This window comes from Carcharodon carcharias, chromosome 6, assembly GCF_017639515.1.
Source record: "Carcharodon carcharias isolate sCarCar2 chromosome 6, sCarCar2.pri, whole genome shotgun sequence".
Taxonomy (NCBI): Eukaryota; Metazoa; Chordata; class Chondrichthyes; order Lamniformes; family Lamnidae; genus Carcharodon; species Carcharodon carcharias.
This window is the reverse complement of record NC_054472.1, coordinates 10125611-10147276: the sequence shown is the minus strand read 5'-3', so window position 1 is coordinate 10147276 and position 21666 is coordinate 10125611. Positions and strand designations below refer to the sequence as shown.

Here is a 21666-nt window from a genome sequence, read left to right as displayed (position 1 = left end):
AATTCAGCGCAGGTGAAATTCAATCAGTCATCTCCTTGGCAAGGATGGAAGCAGAAACTAAAGGGAAAAAAAATACAGAAATCTTCCTCCCCACATCAGAAATGAAAGGTCCTCTGATCCAGACCAAAGGGATTCCAGTAATGTATTAGCAGGACCTACTCTGTTTGCTGTGTTGTGAAAGGGTAAAGCCGTTTAAAATCATTTTGCCGTTTTCTTCGATGGTCTATCCACTATGAGCAAACACCAGTTGACAGCACAATAAACTTGTGAGCTCTGCTTGGGCCATATATAATTAATCATTTTTAATACGCTCACTGAAGTGTTTGTATCTCATCAGCCGAGCTATCAATGCATAAAGGAATTATAACTTATTTTTTGTGCAGCGTTTGAAACCGTTTTTTGATCGATGAGGACAGCTCTTCATTTTTGACAACAATGGAAGCACAATGGAAGTGCCACAGTTCATTAGAATGTCTGCCCCCTTGCTCTGCTTTCTCCCCATCCAACCCGTCCCCACAATGTCAGTCGACAGTTAATGATGGCGATGAGGTGGTCAATGGCTAACAGGCGAAGTAAGGAAGGGGCTGGGGTCAAAGCCTGTGCATCGAGATGAAATCTCAGGCCAGAGCAACATCAGCACAGATCATTTCAAGGATTGGTCTCGGTTTCACAGCATCTGCCTCTCACTCCCGCAGAGCTCATGTTTGATTTTGGCGAGGCGATCGGTTGAGTTAAAACCATTTAGCAGTGTCATACTCCAAGTGAATGGGTTACTTGACAACAATGCGCCGATGGAGGTTGTGGGGGGGCAATATTAATTATATGGGTGATGGTGTCTCAAAAGTTCTTCCCTCAGAGGGTTGTGGACCTTTGGGATACTCTATTCCAGAGAGCTGCGGGTGCTCAGTTGTTGAATCTATTCAAGAGAGGTTCTTAGATTTTTGGGTGCTAAGGGAATCAATGGATTTGGGATTAATGCAAGAAGGGGGAGTAGGGGTAGAGCATTAGCCATGGCCTTGTTGAATGGAGGGGCCGAATGGCCAACTCCCCCTTCTATTTCTTACAGTCTTCTGGACAGCATCAAAATGGTCGGCCATTATAGACGATTTGATTTCCCCATGCAGTGATATGAATGGATGGATAAGCTTGCACGCTGCAGGATGAGCAGCCGTTTCAATACCAGCAACTTCAGAACGTCGATCATAATCAAAGTTACCCCCCACCCCCGTGTGCCCACCTCCACCCCCACCCCCACCCCCCACCATGTGTGTTGCATGCAAGCAATGCGCAAATTGAGCTAAGTCTCTTCATTGAACCTCTGTTGTTCATTTCAGACGTTAGCGTTGTGACTGACAGAGTCAGGCAGACGTTCTGACAATACACCAAACAGAATGCCGCATTTGGAACCTACATAATCCCCTCTTGCTTAACACTGCTGTTACCAACCATATGACAGCCAACCAAGCATATAAACAGAATTCTGAAATCCAAATATTTAGCGCATCAATTTATATGAGTAGGCATGAAATCCCAGGACCTGAGCACAAAAATCAAGGCTGGCGCTCCAGTGACGTCCTGAGGGAGTGCTGCACCTTCTCAACTGCCAACTTCCAGACGAGACGTTAACCCAAACCCCTTTCCACTCTCTCAGGTGGGCATAAAAAAAAATCCCACAGCCACTATTTCTAAGAGTTAAGCCCAGTGTCCTGGTCAATGTTTAAGCATCAGTCAACATCATAGAAAAAGATGATCCAGCCATTACAGCATTGCTGTTTTTGGGAGCTTGCTGTGCACAAAATGTCTGCTACGTTTCCTACGTCACAGCAGTGACTACTTTTCAAAGATACTTAATTGGGCTGTAAAGGCGCATTGAGATGTTCAGAAGTTGTGAAAGTAGCTATCGAAAAGCAAGCCTTCCTTATAATCTTTCTCTAAAAACCCTAAACGATAGCAGAGAACCAAAATTAAAATTTTCAATCGTTGATCCTATAAAGCTTTTGAGGATTGACATTTCTCTTAACACAGGCTAAAAAGGGTCTAACACCTTATTCAGAGAACAGCATATTTTTGAAATGTTCTGGGATTCTGGATGCTTCTCATATTTTAATTCTGAACATTTGGCATCAGACATTTACAAGAGAAGGTATGTTCTTTAAGGCCATATGATTGAAAACTGCGATTTGCAGAAACAGCAGAATGTATGGATCATGTTCACTGTTCCCCTTCAATTCTCTGAACTAAGAACTTTCACAACTGCCAAATATTTGTCAACAAATGTACTGCAATGGCCTACAATCCAACACATAACCTTCCATATAAAATATAGGTTCAAATATAACTTTATTTTTTTCTCTCACAAGGACTGCAGTTGTTATTATGGAATTACGTTGACAGTAATTGCTTCCAGTTCAAAGTTCAAAAGGTCAAATTGCAACGACGCCATTCCATTTTGATATTAATGTGCTTTTTTTTTCTCTCGTTACCTAGTCCAGACCCTGAACTTCCTTCTTCCAAATATACAATTAAAAATGTGCTGACCTGAAACAAAATAACATTCTGAATTTGAAACTGTGAGACTGTCTGATCAACACACCGGATTATTACATGATAAGAGAAATTATTGTAGCGATGAACTCAATAGTGATCCTAGTTCTCTGGAGATTATTTGTTAGGGAGCGTTAACAGCAAAATAATGACAAGTAAGTACATACTGTCTAGACATGAGGAAATGTTCATTACATTCATCCTGGAGTGTTTCTGTCATGCTCTGTGTTTATCAGTACATGCGTAGTTACACATCTCCTTACCTGGGTACTATTGTTTTTCAAATTCAGTTACATATAACAGATGGTCCTCTGGAGATTTGCCATGTGTTTTGCTAAGGTGCAGTTTGACCGCATGTTTGCTGGCAAAAGTTCGGTTGCACATTTTACACTGGAATGTACAGCTTATGTCCTCCTCTGACAACCCAACTGAACTCAGTGTCTTATTTGGTATGACCTTTGAAATTGCCTGTTGTTCTCGAATCTGCTCTATTGATAACTTTGAGAGATCCTTCATAGAAAACCCTAAGTGAGATTCCAAATGGCCTATGTAGCTGGAAGGAGTCCTAAACTGAGAGGCACAATCGTTACAGAAGAAAACGGGGTGACCTGTGTCTAAGTTCTTCAGGAATTTAGTTCCACCTGTCCTTCTCAATTGATACTTTACATTGGCCAGCCAATGGCTTATCGTGGTCATGGAGAGACCAGTAAACTTTGAAATGTGCACCCGCTCATGTAGGTTTAGGTCCGACATTATGTATTTGCCTTCAGAGGACTCGCGTAAGCTGGCTGCGAACTGGGCTTGGAGTATCAGAAGGTGTTGAGGGTTCCAGTTAGACTGTCTGCCCTTCCTCTTCTGGACAGGAGAGATATCCTCTAAGGTGTCCTCAAAGCTACTCACATCTGCTTCGGATTTTTCCGAAACAGTCGACGGGGTCGAAGACTTGGGTGTCAACCGGCCCGTGAGGTTCTTGACCATGTCAGAGATGTCCAATAAAGCATTTTCCCGCGATGAAGAGAGTATCGTTTCAGTCATGGCCGAGATGAGCTTTTTGCTGCTTTTTGACTTTGTTAAGTCTATGGGTTGGTCGTTGTTTTCGTAGTAGTATCGATCCACAATATCTGCTTGTTTGACCTGCGCGGCAGGGAATATGGGCTTGTCTAGCACACTGTTGCTTATTTTGTACAGCATGGCCAATGGATCAAGACTGGGGCTCAATGGCTTGGCAGCCTTGCCCAAGTGTGTGTTCATAATCGACTGCAGTGCACTAAGTGGATTGACAAATGGTGACTCTGGCGAATGGTCTGTAATAACTGCCATACTGTTACAGCCATTGCTGGCAGTTGATCTTAAACACTCTGTCCCGTTTGGAGGAGGGCTGTCTGAGTTGCTCTCCCTTTTCACTTTCACTTCCTCCCCATCAGCGCCTTTCTTCAGCTGTGCCGAACTGTCCGGGTCTTCAGCTTTGGGAGGGTCCTTAGCGCCGGGAGGCGATGAGCCGCAGCTTGTCCTGGTCACAGGCGTGGCCACTGGCTCTTTCTCCGCCGGCTTTTCCTCCGACTTAATGGTCATTTTGCCCGTCACCTTCTCTACCAGCTCCTCCATGGCGTGGACATTGCTCTTTTGAGGCGGTGGTGACTGGCACTCTGAAGGCTCCGCCGCCGCGAGATGTTCCGAAGACAGGGCCTTCATGCTACTGGCGTAGAACGGGGTCAACTGAACGTTCTGCACTGTTGGTTGAAAGGGCCGGGTGGTCCCGGAAAGCTGATATGCTGCATGAATGCTGGAGTAGCCCCCCCAGGTAGGTGCCCCATTCTGAGCTTTGTTAATTGCCGTGGTGACTGTGTTCTCCAGAGACTTCAGGATATCAATGCCGCCTTTAGGGCTTTCATCCAGGTCCTCTTCCCGAAGATACTGATACTGGGAAGTGGACTCGAACTTTTCCACAGGGTCATCTTTCTCCTCCTTGATTTCCCGTTCCTTCCCGTTCTCCTCCGTTGGCCGGTCCTCGTACTCCTTCCTGGGCTCCACAGCTGGCGGCGGTGGCAGGGGGGGGGTTTCGGGCTTCGCCAGGGCGGTGGGCGCAGCCATTTTGGTGGGGGTCGAAGGCGGCAGGGGGATGGACTGGATTTTCTCCTCGCCCGCCGCTTCGAATACCAACTGCTTCCCCTTCTTGGAAGCGGAGTTGGTGACCTTCAGGAAGTGGCCGGTCACCATCATGTGGGCGGTCAGCTGCTGGAGCGTGTCGTGCGAGCTGCCGCACTCCATGCACTTCAGGATCTGGGCTTTGCGGGCCTCGAACTGCCAGGTGTAGCTGGCACCGTTCTGGTAGCCGTAGCGGTTGTTGGGGGTCACGTAAGGATTGGCGGCTTTCTGGGAAGAAGCCGACTCGCCGCCTGGCGTGCCGGAGGGGTTCACCCCAGACTCCGGCGAGCAGGGCTGGACGTCGTGCTGGACTCTCCTTTTGTTGGGGGGCAGCAGTTTGGAGGCTAAGGCGGGCACCGGCTCCTTGAGAGGCACTTTCTGGTAATGCTTGGTTTTGATCATGTGGACGCTGAGGTCTTGCAGGGACTCGAAGGAGTGTCCGCAGTACATGCACTTCAACACCTTCTGCGCGTCCTCCTTGCCCTCCATCTCCATGAGGGAGCGCTTCCGGGGCTTGGACCACTTGCGGGGGTTGTTGGCATCCTTGTCCTGGTTGTCGTCGCGGTAGTGACCCGTCTCGTTCATGTGCACCGTCAAGTCCACCAGGGTGTCGTAGGCCGAGCTGCAGTCCTTGCACCGAAACTTGCTGGCCCCGGTGAAGACAGAGCCGAAAAGCTTGCTGTGCTGCCGGTACAACTGCACCGTGCTGAACAGACTGGACTCAGGCATCACTCCGTACGAGGTCTGCTGCAGGGTTTTGGCCAAGGCGGCCTGGTGCCAGTCGTAGCCCACCCCACCCCCGCCGCCGCCGGCGGTGCCGTTGTGGCTGCTGCTGCCACCGTTGTGGCTGCTGCTGCCGCTGCTGCTGGTGCTGGTGCTGGTGCTCGGCTGGTTGGGGTTCTTGAGGTCCAGGCCCAGGCTTGTCCAGTAGGAGCTGCACAAAAGGTTGGAGTAAGCAGCCTTCATCTGCGCCAGGCTGTCCCGCGAGGCTTGCGTGCTTTCCGTGCCCGGCCCCTCCTCTTTCTCCTGCCCGTCCCTCGAGGAGGTGCTCTGCAGCTCGGCCAGCTGGTCGCTGGTGTCGCTGGTGGGTGACCCGTAGCCCGGGTCGCGGTTGTTCGGGGTGCTGATGGGCGAATTCTGGTAACTGGGCGCCTCTTTACCCTCTTCCTCCTCCGCGCACATGAACCCATGCTCCTGCTCGCTCCCCGGAGGCAGTCCCTTGTCCTGAAGATCCTGGTTCAGCTCTGCCGCCTTCAGCTCTTCCTCAGGGACATAAGCTGGGCAAAGAAAAGATATACAAGCAAAATATTACCGAGAGCTCAGCATTGGCGGAGAAAAAAACCCCTTCATTTCAAAAGCTCATGAACTCAGGGAGGTGGGAAGAGGAAGAGGCCATTCGGTCCCTCCAGGGTGTTTGCTGTTCACCCAGATCATGGCTGATCTGTATCTGAGCTGCGTCTACCCACCACACCCCTCACCCAAATGCATGTTACAAATAGCTTACAGTAAATGTTTTGAGGTATTTCCCTAATCTCCGGGTTACGTTAAACTAAATTTTAACACATTTTATTTTGCTGTGGGAATATTACAGGGCTTTTCTTTGAAAGTTAATGTAGTTTTTCAAAAAAAAACATCAACTATGAGCTGTGCAGTGTTTCTACTGTAAAATAAATTTAAAAAAAAACAGATACGTCTACTTGAAGGTTTATAACAAAAAATAATCATTGGCCCTGATGTTAACTGGTGGAAACCAAACTGGTAGGGGGAGGGGACGGCTGGAATGATGGGTTTCTGTTACCGTCTCTGACCAACCCCCCCCTCCCCCTTTCCTTCCTGCAGTACGTGAAAAGAATAAACTGGTCGTTATCACATTGCTGTTTGTGGGAGCTTGCTGTGCACAAATCAGCTGCCACCTTGGCTACATTACAACAGTGACTACACTTCAAGTGTACTTCATTGGCTGGAAAGTGTTTTAGGGTGTCTTGAGGTCCGTGAAATGAGGCACTATGTAAATGCAGGTCTTCTTTTCTTTCTCCGTATTAACCTACTGCTTCAGGAGGACACCTACAGGAAGGAAGGAAAAATCAGTACAACTTGGGAACTGGCTGGTGCTGCTCCGAGCTGGTCTTGTACAACTTAAAATGGAACTCCAGTTCGGACCAGTACCGGTCATTTCCCAAGTTTTCCTTAGATATGCAGATTAGGTCCGATGATGTAATCAGGGTCTGATCTGCAATTTTAACTGGAGGCCTGATTTGGTCGGGGGGGTGGGAAGACTAAGGGGAGGATGGGTGGGGGACTGCGTACAGTGTCGGCTCTCTTGTCAGGCCAAACTTGGAGCTGGATCCTCGGATAAAACCTGGGACCGGATTCCGGGGGGGAAAAAAACCTGGGGCAGGAATTTTGGTTCGGTGGGCGTGTGCCATCAGTGGTTGGGGAACAGACCGCCAACCGCAATCGGACCCCGATCGCGATTTCACGCTCGCTGGCCGATTAGCGGCCGGCCGGTATGAAAAACAGGCGCTGAAATGCAGAAGGAGGGCGAGCGCTGAAGTAAGCACGGGTGTGTGGGAACGTGGACATGGGGGGGGGGGAGTGGGCGTGGGGGAGAGTGGACATGGGGGAGAGTGGACGCGGGGGGAGTGGACACGGGGGAGAGTGGACGCGGGGGAGAGTGGACGCGGGGGAGAGTGGACGCGGGGGAGAGTGGACATGGGGAGAGTGGACGCGGGGGGGAGTGGACACAGGGGAGAGTGGACGCGGGGGAGAGTGGACGCGGGGAGAGTGGACGTGGGGAGAGTGGACGCGGGGAGAGTGGACGTGGGGGAGAGTGGACGCGGGGAGAGTGGACACGGGGGAGAGTGGACATGGGGGAGAGTGGACACAGGGCAGCGTGGACATGGGGGGGAGTGGACGCGGGGGAGAGTGGACGTGGGGGAGAGTGGACACGGGGGAGAGTGGACGTGGGGCAGAGTGGACACGGGGGAGAGTGGACGCGGGGGAGCGTGGACACGGGGAGAGTGGACACGGGGGAGCGTGGACACGGGGGAGAATGGACACGGGGCAGAGTGGACGCGGGGGAGAGTGGACGCGGGGAAGAGTGGATGCGGGGCAGAGTGGACGCGGGGGAGAGTGGACGCAGGGCAGAGTGGACGCGGGGGAGAGTGGACACGGGGCAGAGTGGACGCAGGGGAGAGTGGATGCGGGGGAGCGTGGACACAGGGCAGATGGACGCGGGGGAGAGTGGACGTGGGGGAGAGTGGACGCGGGGCAGAGTGGACGTGGGGCAGAGTGGACGCAGGGGAGCATGGACGCGAGGGAGAGTGGATGCGGGGGAGCGTGGACGCGAGGGAGAGTCGACACGGGGAGACTGGACTCGGGGGAGAGTGCACGTGAGGGAGAGTGGACGCGGGGGAGAGTGGACGCGGGGGAGAGTGGATGCGGGGGAGAGTGGACGTGGGGGAGAGTGGACGCGGGGGAGAGTGGACGCGGGGGAGAGTGGACGCGGGGAGAGTGGACAAGGGGGAGAGTGGACACGGGGAGAGTGGACGCGGTGGAGAGTGGACGCGGTGGAGAGTGGACACGGGGGAGAGTGGACACGGGGGAGAGTGAACATGGGGCAATGCAGAATGAAAGCTCCCTGAAGGCAGAGAGCTGCCTCAGGAGGTGAAGATTTTAAAAGCAATTAAGAAAGATCTCAAAATCTAGAAAAAAATGTCCACGCATCAGAATCAGTCACCTCAACATATAGATGAGGAAAATTCTGTCCAAACATTTTTATTTTTTTCAATTAATATCGGAAATCTCATCCTGCCCTGGGATGAGGTTTCATCAAAAATGCAAAGTCCGCCTGGCCGATTCACCCGTCTGCCAACCGTGAGGTGGGACAGACCGTGAAAAATCGAGGACAATTGGAACTTTAATGGGCTTAGTTGCTCTCTTAATTGTCGGTGGTCGTGCTTTCGGACTTTCGAGCGTGCCCACTGACCGAAATGTTGCACGAGCGCGGAATGACATCAGGACGCTCGCCCGACATCATCATGGGTTATTTTACGCTCGAACGGGTCAGGCACACCCCCGATCGCTGAGCTAAAAATTCTGCCCCTGGACTCAGGTCCTTGGACAAAATCTGGAGCCAGATCATAAGGCAAACCTGGAACCGGATTATGGAGCAAAATCTGGAGCCAGATCATAAGGCAAACCTGGAACCGGATTATGGAGCTGGATCCTGGGCAGGAAAAACCCAACAGTTTCCGGCTGTTTCCTTCTGATTTTCTTGTGGGCCAGGAGTTAAGATGGGTCGGCCTTCAAGTCCCTGGGGCTCACTGGGTTGTTCCCACACTTGCCCCCACCCCAAGCCTCCGCATTAATACCAGGATCACTGTGTTGTGCAACAGCAGGAGAAATAGGGCAGAGCTGAGGGTCCAAAACCATTGCAACAACTGAAACCCATCCCTGAGTAATACCTTGAGGTTACTGATCCCAAGAAAATAATAAGGTTGAGGTTTACCTAGCCTTTAAAATGCTAACAATGCCACACAATGCAACAGGAACTCTGCTGTTGAGCCCGACTTAATGTTAAGCAATGCTGCATATTACACAGTTTTACTAGATCATCATTTAATTCTACCTGCCACAATGTTTACACCAAATGTGTGATTTTCTTAAAGAAAAATGTAAGAGTGCCTGAGCATTTTATGTTCACTGTAATGTGGCAATGATCTCAATTCGGCATTATGACGTGGCTGAATTGCATATCTAATCGTCCTTGTGTTCTCATTTTCCTTTGAATCGCATCTACAAATTTTCCCAGCGCTGAACAGTCATATGCACGGCCATCTTCATAAACTGCTATAAGGCGGCACAGCCTAATTAAGCTGGAGGGATTGGTAATAGTGGGTCTTTGTCATGAATGTGTTTACAGAGCAGAATTATGCTTATAACAAAAAGATGCACTTAATAAGGACCAAGTGCCAATTGGGTCCCAATATCTGAGGAAGGATACACTCACCTTGGAGGAGGTACAGCGAAGGTTCAACTGATTGGTGCCTGGGATGAGGGGATTGTTCTATGATGGCAGGCTGAGCAAATTGGGTCTATATTCTTTTGGGCTTAGAAGAATGAGAGACATTCTCATTGAAACATGCCAGATTCTGAAGCGGTTTTGACAGGGCAGGTGCTAAGAGGTTCTTTCCGCTGGTCGGGGAGTCTAAAACACAGGGGCACAGTCTCAGGGTAAGGGGCTGAACATTTAGGACTGAGTTGAGGAGAAATTTCTTTGACTCAAAGGGTGATGAATCTTTGGAATTCTCTAACCCGGGCGGTTGTGAGTGCTCCATCGTTGAATACATTTACAAGTAGGTTGGAGATATTTTTGGTGGATTGGGAATCAGGGGGTTTGGGGAGCCGGCAAGAAAATGGAGTTGAAGCCCAAGATTAGCCATGATTGTAGTGAATGGGCCAAAGGGTCTACTCCTGCTCCTATTTCTTGTGTTCTTGTTCTTGTGACTTGTCTGCTGAAAATGTTGCATATTCTTAAAAAAAGCCAGAACCAAAAGGGGGAGCATTGAAGTCTCACAACTGATCACCCAAAGCAAAATAAGCAGGGAATAAAACAAATAAACCAAATTATGGTCAGCAAGTAAAACCATTTTTAAAAGAAATACAACCCTCCATAAATATTTTTTTTTTAAACTCAGGGTAAATCGCACTGTATATCAAATGATAATGAACGGAAAGCAGTTTTGTGCAACATGAATGTTAAATTAGTAACTCACAGTGACATGCTAGGACATGTTAGAGAATAAAGGAGGCGGGCACCTATGCAGAGAATGGTTGCATTTACAGACTCAGTGATTTAGCCCCAAAGCACAGGTACATGACTGAGATAACGTCTGGTGTGTCGGTGGAGAGCTACTTCCCAGCCACCAACTAAAAAGACCCGAGATCCTTCTAAACCCAAGCTTGCCTTTTTATTTGTGAAATGAGAACGGAGCCCATTTCCACATTTCACCTGACAACGCTGTACAGCAGCAAGTGCTGCAAATGGGGGAGACAGATCTGAGGGTATCCAAAGTCACAGCTTTCAATTTGAAATGTTTTATGGAGCCAGGGGTGGGAAGAGTGCACAGACTCTCAAAGGCATAGCACCTGTCGTTCTCTAACTGTATTATGCCTTTAATCAGGAAAAATATCCCATGCATTGGACTTTGAAAACGATACTTCCTGTACACAGATTAATGAAAGGTTGTTTCGCTCACATTCTCACATGCTGTACTTTAAAATTCAATCTGGTAAGCCTTCTTTTAAAGAAAATCAATGGGAAAAGATTTCCCGATCAGTGAGGTTTAATTGTCAACATTTTGTCCCAGTACAAAGGATCAGTGACACAATAAACAGTGACACAAGTATCATACAACCTTGCATTTTCCTAACAGTCGTATCTAATATCTTGACAGTGCGATGGTAAGATGGCACCTGCTTAAGATACTTGGGTCGGTTCCTGATCATGAACTAATTACATGTTCGTTAAGCATTATTAAGTGGTAGATGAGCAATTTTGATTCCAGAGTTAAACCAAGGTTTAACCAAGGTTGCAGCACAGAATGAAATGAAGGGGGGCATCTTGTGGTGTGCCCTGTTAGCTAAACATATTCCCTCACTCTTTAGCTTGAAACATTTTCGCACCATGCCTTGCTGGATGTGAGAATTGATAATGAGACATTTGGGACCCCAGTGAGTGATGGGACCAACGGTCTACCTCCTTAACCAATGGGTTTAAGGGTTAAGAAAGAAACATAGGAATGATGGAAAAGGAAATCAGGTGAATTAGCATCCAATCAGATACAGAAAGAGATACAAAGAGAGGGAAAGAAAGATTAGATTGAGAGAGAGAAAAAGAGACAGAAAGGAAAAGTAAGAAAAAAACTAACATTTACAAATTATTAAATCTCCAGTAACAAGTTACAACCTACAGGAGTGAGACTCCACAGTTTTAATTGCTCCCTTTCTGGCCAGGTAGGTTGAGTGACATTGCAAGAACATAAATCTTCTCCTTAAAAGGGTCCTTAAGCTGTTGAGTACCAGCCTTAACTTTCTGCCGTGAGCTTAATTGGGAATTAATGCACAAATGCAGCTGTCTATTGAAATTCAGGGGAATGTTGGTGGCTAGATTGGCACTTCTGTGCAGCTCATGGCAGAGTGATGCAAATTGTGGTAATATGTGGCGATTTACAATTCAAAGCATCTCTCTTCTTCAACACAAGTTGCTTGATGATTTAGACCTTTTTTTAACAGTTAGAAAATCAAACATTTCAGGAAATGGTTTAGAATTTAATACAAAACTTAATACTTCTGGTATGAAGCAGCATTAAAGACTGTGTCAATTGGGTTTAGCGGGTGTTACTTTCACCTCTGAGTTAGAAGGCTATGGGTCAAGTTCCCTCAGTCAAAATTTCGAGGCTCACATTCCAGTACATTTCTGAGGGACTGCTGCACTGTCAGAGGTGCCATTTTTTGAATGAGGAGTTAAACCTGGTTAAAGTTTGATCTTTCAGCTGAACGTAAAAGATTCCATGCCACGATTTCAAAGGAGAGCAGGCAAGTTATCCCTGGTGCCCTGGAGTGGATACTTATCCCTCAATCACAAAAACAGATTGTCTGATCATTGCTGTTTGTGGGAGCTTGCTGTGCGCAAATTGGTGCCTACATTTCAAAAGCACTTCATTGGCTACAAAACACCTTGGGACACTCTGTGGTCGTGAAAGGCGCTACTTAGACACAAATCTCTCTTTCTTTTGTTGACACCACAGCTAACAACTGTTCTCTGACAGTGATCAGCCAACTGGGGGAGAAAAACACTGACATCTGGTAGATCAATATGAGTGAATAGCTGGTGCAAGTATATGCTTTCATAACAAGCCTCTTGCTATAACATACCTTCTGTACAATAATACTGTAAATGTGCAAGACAGAAAAAAGGTACCCCTGTTTGTAACCAAGTTAACAAGTTATATAGGCTCTGCCATCACGTATATTTAAATCTTTATTTAGTGCTCTGGTATTATATTTAAACGTCAGCCCTACTTTATTTATGCTGTGTTTATTGACAATGTTTCTGAAATCTTTCTCAACACATGTTATGTCTGAGGCAGCAGCCAACTGGATTTCCCAGACAATACCCCAGACTCAGAATTATCATTTTTATTGCAAGCTTTTAAAAAGAAAAAATGGCTGAGTTTGCACCTACCAGCACTTTGCCAATTAAGTGCATAAGATGAAATAAGAAGTCAGCCAATGTCATGTAGGTAGTGGTGAAGGTTTGCAATGTGTTGAAGTTATACAGAGACTGCGGTGTTGTTTTCCACTAGTTTTCTGCAACTCTCTGCATCAGCGATGCTCTTTCCATCAACACCACCCCCCCAACCCGTCTCAGACTTTGCAACAGAATACGCTTGGGTCAGTGCTTATCTTGTGCTTTGAAGCTAATTCAAGAATGAAACAGTCCGCACTGCATGTCACTTCGTTTGTCAACACTGCGGCTAAAAATCTCTGTAGAAGTCTGCCAAATGCCATTTTGGACACAAATCCCTCCCAGTCAACGGAGTTTGTTTCCAGAAACCAATAACGTTGGCAAACCATCATAGGCCATGTTACTTACCCAATGTAAACCCTCAGTGTGGTTTCAGTTAGTTCCCTGGTGAAAACCACCCCCTAAGCCCTCTCTATTTTCCAATGAGCTGACCACTGTACTGCACATATATTAAATTAAACCACGCTTCTCACATTGAACAATTAATTTACCAAATTAAAAATCACATTCCAGTGATAGGTATAACATCTCTATTATGAAAGGGCAGGGAGATGCATTGTAGACGATGTGATTGGGCAACATTTATTCAAAGGGATTTTACCCCTATGTCCTTTCACCTGCATTGACTCTATGTCTCACCTTTCTCCTACAACCTTCAGGTTTTTAACAACTCAAAGCTTGGTGCCATCCAACACTGTATCCCACCGACTTGGTCTTCACTTTTCTCTCCTTCTTTCAACCTTGGTAGCATCCTGCACTATGGAGCTTAACCTCTTACCTATCTTTTCCAATTTGAAATAACAGGACCAAATGCCTCACACTTGTGGGGAATAAAAGGACTGAACATCATTCATCTTCTTTAAGGAAATTGGCAAAGGAACCTAAAGGCAAGGAGAATTTTTCTTTTACACAGTGAGTTGTTGCGATCTGGAACGCGCTGCCTGAAACAGTATCCCTTTCATAATAGAGATGTTATACTTATCACTGGAATATGATTTCTAATTTGGTAAATTAATTGTTCCATGTGAGAAGCGTGGGTTAATTTAATATATGTGCAGTACAGTGGTCAGCTCACTGGAAAATAGAGAGGGCTTAGGGGGGTGGTTATCAGCAGGGAACTAATTGAAAACCATACCGAGGGTTTATATTGGGTAGGTAACATGCCTGGTGGAAGCAGATTCAATAGTTTCTTGCAATAAAGAATTGGATAAATACTTAAAGGGGAATGAATTACGGGGCTATGGGAAAGAGCAGGGGAGACTAATTGCACAATTCCTTCCTAGAGCAAGCAAAGGCAGGATGGGCCAAATGGCCTCCTTCCATGCAGTAGCGTTCTACGATTCTAATTAGCCGCTGCTTTCTTAGATTTAAATAATACTGCTACAATAAAAACTTATGGTGACTTGAACTCTATAAAATTGGTGCAGAGAATGCAAAGACAGGGTAAGGGGAGTTTTTACAGCCTCAGCTGAAGATGCCTCAAAGATTTTGAGAAGCTCATGTGCAGTTGGCTATCGTAGGAGGAAGGTCATGGATTGTGGTGGGGGGGGGGCAACTAATCTACTATTTGGAGATTTACAGAATAATTTGGGAATTCAAGAGTGCACGTGACATCTGCGACCTCTTGTGCTTTTCTTAATTTATTCATTCGCAGGATGTGAGCATCACTGGCAAGCCCAGCATTTACTGCCCATTCCGAGTTGCCACTCGAGACGGTGGTGGCCAGACTTCCTCTTGAACCATTGCAGTCATATCATGAAGATTATCTCACTGTGCTGCTAGGTAGAGAGTTGCCCCAGTGAACAATGAACAAACAGTGATATGTTTCCAAGTCGGGATGGTGTGTGACTTGGGTTGATGGCGTTCCATGTGCCTTTTACCCTTGTCCTTCTAGGTGGTAGAGATCACGGGATTGGAAAGCGCTGTGGAAGAAGCAGTAGTGAGTTGCTGCAGTGCATCTTGCAGATGGTGCATTCTGCTGCCACAGTGCAATGAAGGGAGTGACTGGTTATCCTCCAACAATGAAGGCTCGATTCATTCTCCAATGATATTGGCAAAACGCTCAGAAGGGAGATGAGGAGGAATTTATTGATGTAGCAAGTGTTACAATCTGGAATGCGCTGCCTGAAAGGGCGGTGGAATCAGCTTCAATCGAAACTTTCCAAAGGGAATTAGATAAATGCTTGAAGGGGACAAATTTTGCAGGGCTAAGGAAGAAAGAGCAATGCGGAAGTAGAACTAATAGGATAGCTCTCTCAAAGAGTCAGCACTAGCGTGGTGGGCCAAATGGCCTCCTTCTGTGCCATATGATTCTATGAATAATGTAAAGTTTGAACTATTTTCACATCAATACTTCCAAGGCAAGTGCGGTTCCTATCTCCGTATCTGCGGCACGAACATGATCTGCGACGAGTTTACCAAGAATATTCCGGTCAGTAATTATTTTAACAGTTGGATGGTTAAGAAGAGAGAAAATAAAAAATCACCTTCTTGGATAAGTTATCTCTGCCAGATGGATCGCACCGCACATGTCAGCCAGGGCGACTGCGCCTCGAAGCTCGCTGTCACTTCATGTAGCAACCAGCCTGGCTCACCTAGACAGGTGACACTGCAGTGGAGAGCAAGATGGCTCCATTATTGAGGGCACAGGAGATTGGGCTGACAAAGCCTGGGGCTCGTGGTGAATCCAACTCAGCAGAGAATGCATTTCAGCATGTATTCTCGTCATTACTGGATGGTAGGGCGTACAGCACTGAGGCTAAGCTGGCTTGAAAGAGGAAAGGAAGAGGGAAAGCAACAACACGAAGGAGAAACATTTCTGAAAAAATAAAGGGGAAAAAAAGATTCGTACCAATAAGGAGAAATAAAAGCAACTGAACAGAAAACAAAAGATGATAAAATATCTACAAGAAGCCAGTCCAAAAATAGCACCGACTAACTTCAGAGTATATTAAGAGCGCCACACGGAAACTGTACAATAAATATATAAATATATATTTCTTTTTTAATTCACGGATCAACCAGGAACAAAACTGACGGAGAAAAGTAGGCAAGAGAAACAGCTCCCCTCTAGTGCGCAACTTGTTAAATCAATAAGAATATCTGTCAGAGATATCCCACTACACCATTTGGCTGATGTCAACCCTAAATAAACCAGATCAGAAAACCAGCTAGAAGCAGGACGAAAATCAAATCGGATGAGAACAGTCTAACTGTAATTCGCACTGTTTGCTGGCTGATTTTTGTGGTACGGGGAGGGGGATTGTTGTGGGGGTGGGGGGGAGAGATGGGGGGGGGGTGGTGGTTGCTGCAGGCACGCTGTGGTAATCATTGCAGTCATTTGCAGCACTAATGTTCAATTCAGTCTCCTTTCACTCTACTGATTTAGGTGCTCAGAGTAGCTTCGTAGCAGACACTGTGAAGCTGTGCTGTTTAGCAGGCTGTTTAATAGGAAACTGGCAGTCTTATTTCTTCCCCAGATTTGGTTTGTCACTAGGTCTCCATTACTTGCCACTCAGCTTTGATATCTTTGGACAGGACTGATCAAAAGATGTCATTTGACCTACGCAGCATGGCAGAAACTTGGAGAAGTCTCATAAAGGGACACTCCGGCTGTAAATAAAATGACATTATTATTTCTTCTGTCCTATCATGTAGAAAAGCCAATTATGGTAATGCGCTGTGTGTCAATGAAAATACAGCAATCTTTTTTGGACCAGCTAATGCAGGCGTCAATGGTGCAACTCTCCTTGCTGCAGAAATGTGCCCACTGCTAACAGGAGAGGAACAGCGTGATAGATGTCTCAACAAGCTGCTAATAAAATCCTAGATAATCATAAAAAAAACTGCAAGTTTGCAAAACAATCCCAACTGCGAAATGCAAACTGTTAAATTTTCAAATTATCTTGTAATTCAATCTCAAATGATTTATAATCCATCACCCAGAGTCTGCATTACATCCTTTCATTGTTCATTGTATGACTGACAGAGAGCGGGAAAAACGACAATTTATTACATTAATAAAAGCAGATGTCCAGCAGGCCCCGAACTGTGTGCAAACTCGGTGGGGGGATGGGGGGGGGGGCGGGGGGGGGGGGGGGGGGGGGGGGGGGGGGGGGCGGTGGTGGGTGGCTAGGGAGGACATTTGTAAATAATGCACATCTTAACTTGGCAAAACCTAACAGAATTTTGCCCCTGGTGTGCGGGATCAGTAGCGGGGGGTGGGGGGGGGGGGCGTGGGGAAAGCTGACTGTAGCACCTGATCGACAGCGCACCGCGATTTCACGCTGGCAGGGCCAATTAAGGCCTGCCCAGCGCGATACGCGAGCGGCAGCGCTGAGCGCCGTCTGGGCGGGCGGGGAGGGAGGAGAGTGAGCAGGGCCTGGCGTGAACTTCACGCACACGCGCGGGACAGAGCGCTGCATAATCTCCCTGAGGCATCTCCGTGCATCAGGGAGACGAAGAATATATTGAAAGGATGACTAAACAACAGAAAAAGTTAATGAAAGATGTCCTCTCATGTGACTAAAAATCCTGCCCTTTGTGTTTCTCCCCAAAAGTGTGGATTTGATGATTCCGTCAAAACGTGATTTCATGCCCTCTTATTCTGCTGATGGGCAAGGTGCCTGCAAGCTACCCGCTTTCCACCACATTCCACATCAATACATTTGTTGAAAAATGCTCTAAGTTTTGTCTTTAAAAGAGGTTTTAATGACAGAGGATAAATGAAATTTACCTTAAACACGACTGGAATTTTAAAACATTTCCCAATGCTCTGTAGTGGTTACATGTTCATAAGACCTATAACATTCTTATTGCAGCAAATGAATCACTTTTGAATGGACTGTTCCATTGAATTTAACATGAAAACGCATAAAGCCTGGAAGCTTTATTTTTATGTTATTTTATCACAAAGAGAAACACTCGGGACTTAACGGTATTGGGGCAGAGTGGGAATAAAAGAATTTTAAAATTTGTATCTCTGGTGTTCTCTCTCTGCAGCAGAAATGTCTTTGGAGGCAGTGTAACTCTCCACAGCATCGAGTGATGGAGAATGATTCCAGGAGACTCCATTCACTGCATCAGCACAATCGCCAAAAAAATGCCAATAGTAATTCGGGAATTTTGTCCTGTGGGCTGAAGAATCAATTAAGTTGGATTTGATAAAGAAAGAAAGAACTTGCATTTCACGACCTCAGGACAACCTAAAACGCTTATTATCCAATGAAGTGTAGTCACTGTTGTAACATAGGAAACGTGGCAGCCAATTTGCACACAGCAAGCTCCCACAGACAGCAGTGTGAAAATGGCCAGGTCATTCGTACTTCGTAGTGATGTTCTTTGAGGGAAAGGTACTGGCCAAGACGCTGAGGTGAACCCCTCTGCCCTTCTTCAAATAATTTATGCCCACCTTAGGGGCAAGCCTCATCTGAAAGATGGCACCTCCAACACTGTAGCACTCCCTCAGCCCAGCATTGGGAGTGTCAGCCTAGATTTTGTACTCAATTCTGTGGGCTTGAACCCCTAACCTTGTGATTCAGAGGTGAGATGCTGCCCATTGAGCATCAACCGACATCTAAATTTTGCCTAGTAGCTACTGACTCAATTAAAATTCATTCTTCAAACCAATCTTCATTTCAAACAAAAGATGCTGGCATTTAAAAAAAATGATGCCAGAATAGCCTTACACAGTTAGAATTTTACACCATTCCTTCTCAAAGATGTGAATTTGAATGCAGCTGAGATAAAGCCTTCCCTCCCTCATGATTGGAAGGGTGAATATTTTTCGCAGGGTTTCTGGTTTGTAAACTTGATCTATATCCTTGATTTCCATGCCTTACTACTTGGGCCCTAAGCTCCAGTATTCTTTACACTTCTCTCTCTTCCTACAAGACGCTCTTTAAAACCTATCTCATTGACCAAGCTTTTAATTACTTGTGCCCAATTTCTCCATGCCAAATATTGCTTGGTGATGCTTCCATGCAGTGTCCTGGGGTGTTTTACTACAATAACGGTTTCGTATGAGGCACCGAGTGGTTGTTGTTGAGAAGCTCCACAGTTACTGCTAGCAAACTGTGGAAAATATGCCCCCAAGTTGTTAATTTGACTTAGGGAATTCCTGGTGAGGGCTGTTAAATCATGCACTGCTGCCGGAGGGTTGTTCTTCCAATGTTTGAGAACCCAGCTTCACCACTCATCTCCTCTCTGTGCGATGCCTAACCTGGAAACGCTAGGATAAAAGCAAAAAAAAAACTGCGGATGCTGGAAATGCTAGCTTTGAGCTTGGGGCAGGAGAAAGAAAAGGTTTTGACTTTCCAGCACTGATAACCCTCAATCTGGTAACTAGAAATTCACCCCAGACTTCAAAAAAGAGGGAAAAAAAAATTCTCACAGATCTTGTAATAAGCATTAATTGGCTGACACCACTTTCTAGGTTGCATAGCAACAAACAAGCTTTCTCTCCGCACAATACAGATCTGTTTTTATGTAAACCAGATGGAACGTAGCTCACCTCTCACACTGTGACACAGCTGAGGGAATTTGGAACAGGTATCCTTATAGAAGTGCTCCGTGGTTAGACAGAATCCCACAGAATTTAGAGCCCAGGAACAGGCCACTCCAACCTGGTCCAGGTTCCCATAAGAATGGGGAACGCTGGAGATACTCAGCAGGCCTTGCAGCATCTGTGGAGAGAGAAGCAGAGTTATCATTTCAGGTCGATGACTTTTTATCAGATCAGATCTGACGAAAGGTCACGACCCGAAGCGTTCACTCTATTTCCATCTCCACAGATACCACCTGACTTCCTGGGCTTTTTTTCAGCCATTTTGTTTTTCTTTCAGATTGCCGACACCTGCGGTATTTCGTTTTTGTATTGATGTCCACCATAGCATTTGCGCTCCACGCCTCAACTTCATCTCCCTCCATCAACATGCCCTTCTGTTCCCTTCTCCCTCACGCGCTTGTCCAGTTTCTCCTTAAAACCCATCGATACCTTTCACCTCAACCACTCCCTGTGGTAGCGAGTTCCACGTTCTCACCAGTCCCTACGTAAAGAGGTGTCTCCTGAATTCCCGATTGGAATTTTCAGCGACTCTCTCTTACATTCATGATATCTCATTCTGGACTCTTCCCCCCACCCCCCCCCCACCCCCCACCTCACCCCCCACCCCACCCCACCCCACCCCCAACAAGTGGGAACATTTTTACGTCCAATCTTTCACGCATGACATCGCTACTGTCAAGTGCTCCACAAAGCAGCGTGTGATAAAAGGGTGTTTCGTTTTGATCTCTCTTGAAGGACAGGAGGGCTTGCTCTGTGCGAGGCTAAAGTCAAACTGCTGTCAAAGGTGAGACAAAACCAGGGTGGGAAAGCTTGGTCCCTTTTTTGCTTCTTCGTCTGTCAACCGCAAGCATTGTCGTCTTCTTGGAATCTGTAGGCGGGTTGGGGGGTGTGGGGGGTGCGGTGAGGGTGGGTGGTGGGGGTGGGGGTGGGGTTTGGTGAAGGAGCTGAAATGAATCTGATGTTAATATGCGGCTGGGGTGTGAATGAAGCCTCAAGACTGTAGTCCAGACAGCAATGCGACGTTCCTCTTAACAAGTTTAATAGGGGAGGATTTTTCTTTATATATCAAATTAATGAGAAATGGCCATTAAAGAATGCAATCAGCAGCGGGGTTTTGTCTTTCCCTTTTTTTTTGGCTGGCTTGTTAGACCATCCCCACAAATCCTGATGCCCATTTTGGGACAAATAAAACCCCTTAAGATTTAATTGCGGGCCATGGGGCCAAATTTTACAGACCCCACCGCGGTGGGGGGGGGGATGGGGCCGGAAAATTCCACCCACGGAATGGGAAAGATTACTCCCCAACTACTCCAAGCCCCAGGGATCAATGCGTTGCTTTCATAAGGGGGGGTGGGGCGGGGTGGTAATTACCCCAATCTACCTGGTGGAGAGGCCTGGGTTGGTGCTGAACGAATCACTGGAAACTGTGCGCCAAGCCCGTGCCCCCACACCTCTGCCAAGTACGTCCGGCAGATGAAGCTCCCCATTGGCAACATGGGGGGGGGGAATCTTCCCCATGTCGGGCGGGCCAAGCGGGAGTGGGCGCAGGCAGGCAGGGACCCGATCGCCGCCCGCAGAAGGGTCGGTGCCGCCATATTACGCGGGCGGGCCCAGCGTAGTTCACGACTCCTGTGGAGAGCGGGGTGGGGGGAGATGAGGGTGGCAGTGGGCATGCACAGACCACCGGGTCGCCAATGGAACCGCCAGCCAGTGTAAACGAAGGCCTGACAGCCTTTGCAAGGCTGCTCACAATGGCCGGGAGAAGAGCACAGCAGAGGGGCAATGTGACTGAAGCACGTCCGGAGGGTAGGGCATCGGGGCAGGCCAGGCCGGAGGGTAGGGCATCGGGGCAGGCCAGGCCGGAGGGTAGGCCATCAGGCCAGGCCAGGCCAGAGGGTAGGGCATCGGGGCAGGCCAGGCCGGAGGGTAGGCTATCGGGGCAGGCCGGGCCGGAGGGTAGGGCATCGGGGCAGGCCAGACCGGAGGGTAGGCCATCAGGCCAGGCCAGGCCGGAGGGTAGGCCATCAGGCCAGGCCAGGCCAGAGGGTAGGGCATCGGGGCAGGCCAGGCCGGAGGGTAGGCTATCGGGGCAGGCCAGGCC

General features: G+C 47.6%; 1 protein-coding gene across 2 annotated transcripts in view; it reads right to left on the bottom strand.

Moving 5' to 3' along the window:
- tshz1 (teashirt zinc finger homeobox 1) overlaps positions 1–21666 on the bottom strand; it is a 135762-nt gene that overhangs the window by 50719 nt on the left and 63377 nt on the right. Inside the window, exon 2 of one of the 2 annotated variants that reach the window (XM_041189075.1) lies at positions 2808–5966. In XM_041189075.1, the coding sequence (XP_041045009.1) occupies positions 2815–5966 (3152 nt within the window). In that variant the 3' untranslated portion in view covers positions 2808–2814. Of the gene's footprint in view, positions 1–2368; positions 5967–21666 lie in introns of those variants that run through there. The other variant, XM_041189074.1, reaches the window with a different exon arrangement.